At 36.1% G+C, this 13,488-nt stretch overlaps 1 protein-coding gene across 1 annotated transcript in view; it reads left to right on the forward strand.

The window, feature by feature from the left end:
- Window positions 1-1,337: 1,337 nt before the first annotated feature.
- Window positions 1,338-13,488, forward strand: part of LOC134205874 (N-terminal kinase-like protein) — a 47,131-nt gene continuing 34,980 nt past the window's right edge. The window contains exon 1 of the mRNA XM_062681535.1: window positions 1,338-1,999. Coding sequence (XP_062537519.1) covers window positions 1,619-1,999 — 381 coding nt within the window. The 5' untranslated portion in view covers window positions 1,338-1,618. The remainder of the gene's footprint in view (window positions 2,000-13,488) is intronic.

A 13,488-nucleotide genomic window follows, 5' to 3' on the forward strand; every position in this document is an offset into this window, starting at 1 on the left:
GTAGTACCAACTTGGAATTCGGAAGTCGGGACTTCCGAACCGAACTTTCCGTCGAAGTTTTATCTGTCAAACAAATTGATGCGTTGTTTAGCGCATCTTTAGGAGAATCCAGCGCACTATTTCCGAAGTTGGGAAAGTTTCCTGTATTTGGAAAAAATCCAACTTCGGTATAAAAAGCGTTCTAACTTTGTTCCGGATAGACAATATACATCCTACATAGTGACATCGGTGACATTAGTGTTGGTGATTTTGTATATTTGGAGAACTCAGGCATTGAACCATATTCCAGCGATTCGTTTAACTTTTAGTTAAAATTTGATAGTTCGATGGTTATTTTCCCATCGTGGTTAAAATTTTACCCCGAAGCCGAACCATTTGAGTTTTGACAGATTAATAGTTATTTGGAACAAAATATATTTGGCCCCAATTTTCTCGCGAATAAAGTTTAACTATCGAACTGTCAAATCTAACAATGCTCCGGAGCAGGGTTATTTTTAACCACAGAGAAATAACCATCAAACTGTCAAATTTTAACTAAAAGTTAAACGAATCGCTGGAATGGTTTACAGCCTCAATGAATTATTGGCAGTGGCTGATTTTCTACTCGCCGCTATCACATCCCGGCGCTATAGTATATGCGCAAAATAGCCAGCAAGAGTTAACCGCCAGAAATTTGTATGGCGAAAGACATCTAACGCGGGTTTTCTAAAGATTAGGAACTTTTCATGAAAAACTATTTGGTACGGGTTATGAAGGATGGTGTCCGCTACTACACTCCAAATAATCTAAACGTTGTTTCCACCTGAATTTTCAGGTACATTTTACGTGCACACGTAGCTGCAAATGCTTCAGAAAATTCAGGTGAAACTTACGTGTCCGGTGAATTCTATTCAAAACTCAGGTAGAACTTACCTGATTTTCACGTAGAATGATAATTCTATCAAAATATCAGGTAAAAGTTACGTGAATTTCAGGTGGAAAAAATGTACGTACTTTTTCAGGTGGAAACAACGTGAAGATTTTTTTGAGTGTACGCCTACCAAATATTTTTTCGATTAGGGTGCTTAATTTCGAGTAATCGAACCGTAGATGCCTTTCACCATACTGATTTCAGAAAGTAACTCCTTCTGTGCCGCTGTAAGCACGCTCAAAGCAGGCGATTCATTGATAATAAAATGTCTGCAATGTTTATTTTCAGTGTAAGATTAAATTGCAACAAAAGCTGCTCGAATCGGAACAATTTCAGTGCCGGGTAATCGTATTTTCGACGTCCTCTTTTTATGTTTTTCGTAACATGGTTTACGTGTGACGATGTTCACGTCCAGCCAGAAACGTCAAAAATGATTGTCGTCCGTTTTGCGTTCTTCGTCGATGGTAGAAAAGTGGCAGGAAAAAAAACTCCAGAACGAAAACTGGATGGTGATGGTGAATAATCTCTGCGTCAGCGAGAGAAAAAGTGAAAATTCATTAATTTTTTCCAAAAGAAAATCGATTTTGCCAACGGGAAGTGTAAATTTGTGATTGAAGCCATCGTCCACGGAATATTGTACCGTATTGCGTTGGTGGGGAGTGTTTGAATTACTGATCGTTATTGTCGTCGTCGTCATCGTCGGGAACTATGTGGTCTTTCTTCTCACGGGACTCTGCCAAAGACTTTCCGTACGAAATCGGGGAACCAGTGCAGCAGTTCGATTCGCGTAGCATCTGGTCGCTGCACCGTGGCAAACGGAAAGGTGCCACCGGTGAGGAAGTGTCCGTGTTTGTGTACGACATCAAGACGGGCACGGATGTCAGGCTGGAACTGGCCAAGGCCGCCGTGAAGCGACTGAAAACGCTGCGCCATCCCAGTATTTTGCAGTTCCTGGACAGCGTCGAAACGGACAAGGTGCTGTACGTAGCCACGGAACAGGTGGAACCGCTTGGGACTCACTTCGAGAAGCTGGCTGGCGAGGGACCCCAACGGGAGCTGTATCTGGCGTGGGGGATTTTCCAAATTACGGTGAGAAGAAAGAAAATTGATGTATTTTTTTTTATCTTGGGTTTTGTTGTCAGGAAATTGTGTCACAGTGTCGCGAAACGAGAGGATGGTTTGGGTGCTGTGACTCGACGTTAGTGTGGAGAAAGAAGGAAAAAACTGTTTCTCTCGTTTGAATCGAAACAGTTGTGGGTTGATAATTTTGGTGCTGATAATGCAGAGGTTACCAAGCTCTTAGTGTCAAAACATATTAAAATATGTTTTTGACTTTCCCTTACATTATAAGACTTAGTGTGCGGATAGTTTATTTGGCCAGTCTAAACCCGTACTTTTGATAGAAAATTCGGAGACCCAGTGATATACCAACCTACTCATCTTGACGAATTAGGGAATTTGTATGTGAAAAAGGACTGTTAGTAATGCGATGCAAATGAGGCATTCCACGGGGGCATGTCAGTCGATCCTGAGCGACCATTTCGAAAATATTTGAAACTCTGCACAGTTTTTCAATTTCATCTAAATCGTCATTTTTCGATATCAAATCTTCATATTGAGTCACGACTAACTTTTCAAAAGGGTGTATGTGAAAATGGTTCAAAAATATTTAAAAAGCTGCACAGCAAAAACGGAATGTTCGATTGTTATGATTTTTTCAGCAAAGTTAGACAACTAAATGGTGATTCTTAAGAAAATGTGCACAGTAAAAAAAAATTTTTTTTGCCTTTAAAAATATTTTTGTCACAAAAACTCAAATATCTCAAAACCCTATCTTTTTTCGAACGTAATTTTTTTAGGGAAACGGTCCATTATATTAGCTAAGGTAAACTAATAAACAAAAAAGTTATGACATTTCAAACATTTCACAATTTTCACATTTAGTAAAAAAAAATTTTTTTCTGTGTAAGTTATTTCGAGAATTGCAGTTTGATGCAGATTTTATTGTTAAGGGATTTAAACAAGTTGTTTTCATGATATTTTGATTTAATTATTCATAGCATCTATAAGAAACTTAGACACGATCCAGTGTTGTGATCAAAAGTATTGATAGTGTCATAATTTTCATTGCACGTGACTGGCGAAAAATTCTTTTAATAGTGTTGAAACCTGTTGATAATAACGTTGATAGAAACATATCAGAAATGTTATTTTAAGACAAAAGCTGCAAAATCAAAGATTTATATACACGTGTACGTCTATAGTTTACCTGCAAAAAATATACCTCTTAGAGAATAGACTTTATGATCGGGAGGAAACGGGTATCTTCAACAACAACAAATGCATGATAGGTACATACCATGACAATGCTCACGAAAAGCAAAAAAATTACTACTACTAAGGTTGTTAAAGATCTTATAGTAATTTTTTCTTCAGTCAAGCAAATGACACCAAACTAGTCAGTAAAACTTAAAAGTGATTTTGTTTATTGAAATATTACGAACAACATGAGTAGCCGCTTTCTCAACTGTTGTAGGCCGTTTGATGGAAAAAGTGTTCAAAAGAGTTACGAAATCTCACCGAAAGCACCATAGATAAACTGAAAGCGACTGGTTATGCTCCAATGTCCACATTGAATACAAATTTACGCATTTGCACGTCCTGCCGTCTAAACGTTGACAAAGAGCAATCTGTATATCATCGGTTGAGCAGAGCGCAGGAAGTTCGAAAACGACAGCAACTGAGGAATTGCCAGATGTATCGACAACAACTGAGGAATTACCAGAAGTATTAAGTGCTGAGAGCCTTGCCACCGTACCATCAGCGAAATCTGTTTCAACAAATCAATCGGAAGATGAGTGTATCCAAAAGGTCAACATCGAACGCTTTAACGAGGGCATAGCTGGGATAAAAGTGACTCCGATTAAATGGAGTAAGATGGACTACGTTTATTACCCGGAGAAAAATACCGTGAAATAAACGAAGCTGTACGAAGAAACCTCTTCAAATTAGGACCTGATGATGTGGAAAATACAGACTACGATGAGGTAATTATAAATATGAAGGAAAGGTTCTCGAATGCAGCCACGACAAGGAAAGAAAAATTATTGATTTTTTCGATGCTGCCAAGTTCGTGGTCTATTCAGGATGCCATTGATGAGTTCAAAACCAATAGAAATACAGTAAAAGAGGCAAAACAATTGAAGAATAACTGTCTTTCAACATTAACAGATGAGACAAAAGAAATAGTAGTTCAATATTTTGAAGATGATGAAGTAAGTCGAGCTATGCCTGGTCAAAAAGATTATGTATCAGTAAAAAAAGATGGAAAGCGTCAAGCAATCCAAAAACGAATAATGATGACGACTTTGAAAGAAGCGTACACACGCTTCAAGGAAATTCACGATAATATTAAAATAGGTTTTCCTCATTTGCAAGCCTTCGGCCAAGGCAATGTAAGCTTCTCTCCAATTCAGGAACACATAATGTGTGTGTGTGCACAACCCATGAGAATATTAATCTTATTTTACATAGTTTGAAAAGAATCAATTTAACAAAGGATATTAAAATGTTAACTGGTAGTCTTTTGTGTGAAAATACAACATCAAATTGCTATCTACGATCTTGTTCGGATTGTCCAGATTCTTCATCATTGGAAAATACTTTATTCGCTGAGTTTGAAGAAAAATATATTGATCAGTTATCATTTGAGCAATGGGTGACCACGGATAGGTGTGACATAGAAACTATTGTAAAACCTGTAGATGAGTTTGTGTCATATTTTTGCTTGAAATTAGAAAGTTTAATCCCTCACGATTTCATTAAAACAGAACAATCCAGCTTTTTAAAAATACGAAAAATACATTACAAAATGGTGAATTTTTAGTCATTTGTGATTTTTCTGAAAATTACAGCTTTGTATTGCAAGATGAAGTGCAGTCCCATCACTGGAACGTACAACAAGCTACAATTCATCCATTCGTTATTTATTTTAATGGAAGTACGCAAATTGAACACTTAAGTTTTATTATAATTTCCGAAGATATAAGACACGATTCAGTATCCGTAAACTTGTTCATTGAAAAATGATTAACTTTTGACGCGTTAATAAGCATAAAGAAGTCAAAAAGATATATTTCATGTCTGATGGAGCAGCGTCGCAGTACAAAAATCTTAAGAATTTTTCGAGCCTATGTCAATTTAAATCAATGTACGGAATTGATGCAGAATGGCATTTTTTTGCTACATCACATGGCAAAGGTCCTTGTGATGCTATTGGAGGAACAATAAAGCGCATGGCCACAAGAGCAAGTTTAGCCAAAGAACGTGAGCATCCAATTAAAACTGCGAAAGAACTTTTTGATTGGGCAAATCGTAGAAAAGAAAAAGATTTAACCAAATTATCATTTTGTTTTACTACTACTGAAGAGTACGAAATCTCAGCGAGCAATTTAATAACGCGAAAACGATCCAAGGAACCCAAAAATTTCACTGTTTCATTCCATTGTCGGAAAATAAAATTAAAGCAAAACTATACTCAAACTGTGCTGATAATAATTCAAAAGTGTTCGATATTTTAAAAATTTGAATAAAATAAATAAAAATAAGTATTAATAAACTGTTTTCATGATATCATAACCCATACCAAAATTCAAACCCAAAACTCTTAGAGTTTCTATAACAACATTGTGTAACTGCCACATTTAATTTAATACTTAGGATAATATTAATTCATTTTTATTTATTTATACATATAATATTTATACATATAATATACATAATATCGATGAATACATAAATATGGAATATCATACAAACAACTTGTTTAACTCACGCAAGGCCCTTAACAATAAAATCAGCATCAAACTGCGATTCTTGAAATAAAAAAAATAAACGGAATTTTTTTTTTGTTTACTATATGTGAAAATTGTGAAATGTTTGAAATGTCATAACTTTTTTGTTTATTAGTTTACCATCACCAAATTTTTATGGTAGATAGCTAATATAATGGACCGTTTTCCCTAAAAAATTACGTTCGAAAAAAGATAGGGTTTTGAGATATTTGAGTTTTGTGACAAAATGATAATTTTAAAGGCAAAAAATTTTTTTTACTGTGCACATTTTCTTAAGAATCACCATTTAGTTGTCTAACTTTGCTGAAAAAATCATAACAATCGAACATTCCGTTTTTGCTGTGCAGCTTTTTAAATATTTTTGAACCATTTTCACATACACCCTTTTGAAAAGTTAGTCGTGACTCAATATGAAGATTTGATATCGAAAAATGACGATTTAGATGAAATTGAAAAACTGTGCAAAGTTTCAACTCAATAGAAAATCATGAATTAAAAATTTTCTTAAATTTTGATGCTGTTGCTTGGAATCGCTCAAATGCAGTATATTTTTTCGCTCGATTATTGCGTTCCGGAGTTATTGATAAAATATTGTTTTCCTATAGCATTTTTTTAAATCAAAAAACGAGATAGCTGCATTGTGGATAGACGGAAATGATGTATATACAAAATTCTAGAAACTATCTATCAACAGTGAATCAAGGCATATTATATTTATGAATACCTATTATGCAGACTTTTTCAAGTATGATGGTGTAGTAAAATTTTCAAATATTTAGAAATTTTCAGATCGTTTTAGGATGTTGGTATTTGGATACTTGCAAGTTGCAACATTGTGTGTCAGTATTTTTTTTATGCATCATTTTCACAATCATCAAATCATCACTACTACTTACTTAAAGACAGTATTTTCGTAGTGATTTTAATTTACCGGGCGTTAGATGGCAATATAACTCATCCGACTATTACAATCCCGACATCAACTATAAGCTTATTTGTTTGTTTGTTTACAACATCAACAGACTCTGTGGGGCCCCAATGATGGTCTTAAAATATAAAATACATTTACAAATCACAATCAATTAAAAAAAGTCACAGTAGTAAAATTGCTATCTAGGTGTGTTAAAAATATACAAAAATCTCCGACGTAACATGTTACGCGATAAATGGAAGTCAAACAATGTTGCAACTCTGTTGAATACGCGTTGCAAGCCACCGATTGCCCCATGTAGCCCGTAATTCGTCCTTTGCAGTGGTGGTCTAAGCATTCCTCTATTGCGGAGTGTCTTTGGTCGAACATTCAAGCAGATAGACTCCAGAATACCTTCGCAGTCGATTCGTCCCTGTGGTACTATGTATAACGGCGATTGTCATCGCCCGGGTGGTATCTCTCCTAGCACGAAGAAGTTCCAGATCGATCAACTGGCATCGGCTCGCATAGCTCGGTAGACAAAACGGATCCTTCTATGGCAGCTTCCGAAGTACAAATCACAGGAACCGACGTTGGACCGATTCGATACGTTCGGCGCCATTGTTGTACGCTGGGCTCCAAACTGCAGAGCAGTACTCTAGGGTAGAACGCATAAGAGAACAGTAGATGGCTTTCAAGCAGTAAATGTCGGAAAAAAATGTCTTGGCAATCCTACATATTACTCCCAATGCCCTAGAAGCTGTATCGACAGCGTACAAGATTTTTATTTTATTCATTTCTTTATTTGGTAGGCACTCTGTGTTTCTTAACCGCTACTGTGCCGTGATCTACTGTGGTATTCTGCTGTACAGAATCCACACATAATCTATTTTTAGACATTCGTTGTTGTTATCATTGCCGGGGTCCATCTCATCGTGAGTCCATTGTGTCCTTTTTGTCCGTATCGTGTATCCAATTGCTCATTGCGGTTGTCCGACATTTCGCGGTAAAACATTCCGCGGTAAACCATTTCGCGGTGTACCATTTGGCGGTCTGTATCATTTGGCGGTAATCTGTTTCGCGGTTTATACAATTTGGCGGTATTCCATTTCGCGGTATATATAATTTCGCGGTGCTCCGTTTCGAGGTAGTCAGTCAAGCTTAGCTTATCTTTTTAACTTTTTTTTTATTCTTAAGAGTTCGCCATTCTTTTCTACCAACTCTTAATTTCCTCTTCTTTATATGGCCGTTTCTTTTAATGCGTTTCCCTTTCGAGCATTTTTCTCTTTTCTTTTACGCACTATTTTATGCTATTTCCAAAAAAGATCAATATGATATGATGATAATTAGATGGCAATATGATAATTAGATGTGTAAACTTTGTCGTCAAGATACACTATATTATATGATAAAGCTCGTTGTCTGTCTATTTGTTTTGGTAGAACTCAGAATATGTATGTATCTTCCTTAAATGTTAGCCGGTATTAGGCGAAATATCACGTGCTGTCTTCTTTAAATGTTCGCAATTGCCCGGGGTAAGGCAAATTATGATGTTTTGTATTCTTTAAATATTTGCATTTGCCCGGTATAAGGCAAAGTGTGTTGTTTTGTTTTCTTCGATTGTTTGAATTTGCCCGGTATAAGGCAAAATCTGTTGTTTCGCCTTTCTTTAAATGTTCGCATTTGCCTGGTATAAGACAAAGTGTGTTGTTTTGCCTTCTTTACATAGTCGCATTTACAAATATGTTTTGCTTCCAAATATATTTTTTTGTTGGGATATGAATTTATACAAGTCTGGTGTAAACTCAATGATTATACGCTTTACATTAAAATTAGGTAAATTTTGAGGCTTTTCAAAGCTAAAGAACACATTATTGTGCTACTTATAACATTAGTAAAATTAAACATGCGGATTGGTATTGACCGCGAAAAAGCTCACCGCGAAATAGTACTAACCGCGGAATGGTATACCGCCAAATAATATAAACCGCGAAATGTTATACCGCGATATGATCTGAACGCGAAGTGGTAGACAGCGAACTGGTACACCGCGAAATGGTTAACCGCGGAATGTTTTACCGCGAAATGTCGTACAATCGCTCATTGCATTGTTCGGTTGCCGTTTATCCAATTTGTCAGTCGTCATCGGGCAGCCGTGTCGGTAAGACGCGCACCCCAAAACGCCACCGTTTGGGCTGCACCTCAGGCGACTGACAAGGGCTTGGTGGGGGGCTACTCCGTTTGGCATAAAGTCGTATTCATAATGGTCGTTTGGCATAATAGCCATTTGGCATAATGGTCATTTGACATAAAGCAAAGAAAATCTCATATTTTTGATTATCCATATTATTTGGGTATATTAAGATTGAATCTTAGTATGAGCTTCTTGGTATCTATCGCAAAGAAGGGAAAATTCGCATAAAAAATCAAAGGAAATGATTGAAGTTTCTATATAAAACTTTAAATTATATAAATACCTAATAGTGATAATAATAAAATTAGAAAGAACTTCCTATGCCCAAAATAAAAGGAAAAATCGATTGTACGACGATTTGCATCACATGACGTTAAACCGTTCTGCAATTATTCGCGGTGAATTATTTTGCGAGTTTAATTTTTCTAATGCACCAGATCAATAATTTTAATGTGTTCTTTAACTTTGCAAAGCGTCAAAGCAAAAGTTCAAAAAACATTCATTGAGTTTATATCAGACTCTTGATTTTTGTTGCATAAATTCATTACTCCGCAACACAATGAACTTATGTTGCTTCACACCAATTATTTAAAGAATGAAAAAGATCACATTTTGCATTATACCGGGCAAATGCGAGCAATTAAAGAAGGCCAAACTTCACATTTTGCATTATACCGGGCAAATGCGACCATTTAGAGAAAGAAAAACATCGCTTTTTACCGTGTACAAAGCATTTATCGCTAAATGTCGTACAATCGAGAAAATCCATATTGAAATTTAAAAAAATATATATCGCTTTTTTTAGTGAAATGTTTTCACTGTCATAAGACGAGTTTAAAATAATTCCATTTAATTCCACGACGTGGTGGAATTAAATGGAATTGAACTAAACTCGTCTTATGACGGCGTATTGAAACTATAAATTTTATACTTGGGGGAGACTGGGTAGACTTGATCCCCTTTTCTGATTTCGGATGTATCACAGCCAAAAATAAATAAACATACGCGATTTCCACATAGACTCTCTAAGAAATATAGTATTTAACTTTACTGATGTATGACAGTCCTTAAATTATTGTTGTTATTGATATACAATCGATTTTTTGGAGTGCTGTCAAAAATCGACTTTTAAAATATTCGGGGGAAATTGATCCCTCTCCAAGAAATTGCTTTGATAAAATTAGAAAGGTGCCCTCAGATTTTTAAAATATTTTTCCTTAAAAATACGCGGAATTTTCGAAATGCTGTGCGTATACGTGAACGATTTTTGTTATTGAATTCGACAGCACATGCAATTTTAAAATTTGGGGAGACTTGATCCCCTTTCTATGATACCTACGCAATAAATAATTTTTCCTGACAACCCTTCATCAAATCTGTCAAATCTACAAAAAATTAGAAGCCTGAGAATAGATTTATATTTTTTTGAATTTTTTCGCTAAATTTTTGTATGAGTGACTAATGGGGGTTCAAGTGTCCCCATATTGAGGCAATAACTTCAAATCCAAATATCCTAAAACTTTGATGGAATGTTAATATTTTCATCAGTACAGATCATTAAGCATATTTATGGCTTTGTGCTGTGAAAAAACGAAAGCATTTGGTCAATGTTATGAAAAGTTGTTCAAATTTTGCTTGGCCAATAAAAAAATCTTTAGGAAGGTCAAAACATACAAACCGCCCTACAGAATAAATAAGGTTGTCAATCCGAAAAATAACTTACCACATAAAGGTCATTTGTCTATAGGATCTATACTAAAAAATACTCTAGAACAAAACTACTTTAGTCCTCGATAAAATAGGGGGTGATCAAGTCTCCCCGGGGATCAAGTCTACCCACCTTCCCCTACTTATTATATTTTTTTAAATTAAGAGAAAATTGTTATTAAAGATTTTTGTTTTTCAGCTGTATTATTTTTAATTTATTTACGAAATTATGTTTCAATTAAACTGAATAATATATACAATGGTTTTTATTGATGAAAGAATAAATGGATTGAAGTTATGTATCAATTTATTCTATCTGGAACCCAAGTTCGCAGACACCGCTTCCAAATAATCTTTCAGTGGCATTGAACCTAAACTGTTCACAATTTTAGTGATTTTCTCGTCATTTTCGCTGTGTGTCTTCCTTTTCTTGCTGGTGTTTCCAGAAAGGTATCCGAATATTTGTCCTGAAACGTGTTTTTCTTCCAATTTGAATTCTTCAATTATTTTAAGCACTCCTGCATGAGATCCGATAACCGAGTTCCATTGACTATGCCAGCTCTCGATTTGATTTGTGGTTCGTGGTATTTTTTGTATAATATTATCGTACACTGACCATAGGCTCGATGGATACAGTGGATCGTTTCGTGTAACACGACCCTGTTTGGTTGTCCGTCGTACTCTTCCGTGAACATAATTTTCCTCAAAATATGAAAAAAATTCTGTCAGACGATATGGTGCTGATGTTTTGCCTTTCTCGTATACTAAGTATACGTAAAGACTATATGTTCGCTCCAAAAACAAACTTTTTATAGAAGGCTCGGAGACCCATAGTGTTACCAATCAACTCAGCTCGACGAATTGAGGTGATGTCTGTGTGTGTGTGCGCACCAAAAGAGCAAAAAGTCTAGCTCACTTTTTTGTACTTACCCTTGACCGATTTCTTCGCAACAGGTTGCATTCGACGCAGTATTCTGTCCCATTGTTTCCTATTGAAAATTGGCCGGATCGGACAATGGGCTTGGAAGTTATGGCCAAAATACTTTTTCTCATAAAAAAGCGCGTAAAAAAGTCTAGCTCACTGTTAATGCACTTACCCTAAACCGATTTCCTTGCCCAAAATACTTTTTTTTTACCGCACGAAAAAGGCATCATCACCGCTAGGTGGATTAATCTGGGTTTTTAGTATATCGAAAGCTTCTGGATTTTTCAATGGGGCAAAAATGTCAGAGTTTGCGTTTTTTTTTTAAATATTCGAATGACTTGACGTCGCTGTTCATGACTTGTGTGAACCTCAACTGTTGCACGTGTTTCCACATGTTCTGACTCAAATGGAAGAAACATGTGTTGTGTTTGGAATCTTTAAATTCATTTTTGCTGACATTGATCATGACCTTCTCGTAGTCTGACAAAATAACATCAGGCTTCAGCTGTACTTCCAAGTCATCAGCGATATCTATTAACGACTGAAACACTTTACAATAGATCTCCTCCCGTTTGGATGTCATTAGGACGTATACTAAAGGGAACGTGTGTTGATGACTTGGAGGACAGCTCCCAACTGCCAAGCTCCCAACTGCTCCCAACTGCCGTAAACAACTGCCTAAAAGTGATACGCTGCTGAATGTTCCGTCCATCACCCAGTACTTCGAATTTGCTAAGCGTTGTATATTTTTATTTATGCCAAACATCTTGATTCTATCGTCACCTTCATGGATGTCGGCAAGTGAAAACCGTCCTTAAACGGTCCGGAACCGTGAAATCCTCCAGCGAAGCTGGTTCTACTATGTTTGCAGTGGTATTTTTAGAACGAACGCCAAAATTTTTCGTTTTGCTGACGCTGATGTTCGGATTAATTTTATTGGCTTGCTTGAATCCTCTGCTGCACGACGCTTCATTGCATTTCGATACCTGATCTCCACAACGTGTATGGGATCATATTCATGATTGTGATCGGATAACGAAATAATTTGATGCACGTTGACGCGTTTTTTGGTAACGGCACGCGAGGGACATCTTTTTCCGGTGTGGTGACATGAATGACTTCTTACCTTACACTCCCAATAGTCAATATCATCAACCTATAGTTGGAATTTGAAAAATACATTTTTGAAATATATTCAGTTTTATTTTATGATAACTTACGGGTTTTCATAAAATCATTTATGTAACAGCAGATCATTGTTACGGCTACTTTTTAAAATTTCCGGATGAACCACTGTCAATTCTTCTTCTTCAAAATCTAAAAACTAACAAAACCTAAATGTCTAACTTCGTCGTCAGACATCCTTCTGGATAGAATCACTCAAAATTCTGTTTGGTTCAAACGTAGCTACAGTAATACCGATATTCGATAAAATGCCCGAGCTTATATCATTTCAGTTGATAAAAGACACAATGCTCCATTGTATTAGAATGAAAAAAGCAAAGAATAGCTATTTTGAATGTGACCTTGAATCGAGCAAATAAAAGTGTGAACAGAACAGATGTCACAGCTTCAATCACACATTACAATAGCTATTGTGCATTGAAGGTTTGCAATGCTATAAATTTGATGATATGAGCGACAGTCGCTGTAACGCTCATATAATCAAGGTTATTGCAAGGTCATCAAATTTGAAAATGTAATTAGAACAACTTTATCAACGGTAGTTACAGAACCAACAGAAAAGAAGACGAATAAGGCGTTAATGATGCCTTCATTTTTAAGATGAATAAACGAAAGTATTGTTTGGAAATAATTGAACATTTCATTTGTCTGTTTTCTATGTTATTTTTATTCAATTATGCCAAACGACCATTATGCCAAAATATTTTATGCCAAACGGCGTACCCCCCTTGGTGGAGGTGCTGGGAATCGAACCCATGACCGTCCGCTTATAAGGCGAACGTGTAGCCAACCACGCTACGGGAC

This window comes from Armigeres subalbatus, chromosome 1 (genome assembly GCF_024139115.2).
Source record: "Armigeres subalbatus isolate Guangzhou_Male chromosome 1, GZ_Asu_2, whole genome shotgun sequence".
Classification (NCBI taxonomy): Eukaryota; Metazoa; Arthropoda; class Insecta; order Diptera; family Culicidae; genus Armigeres; species Armigeres subalbatus.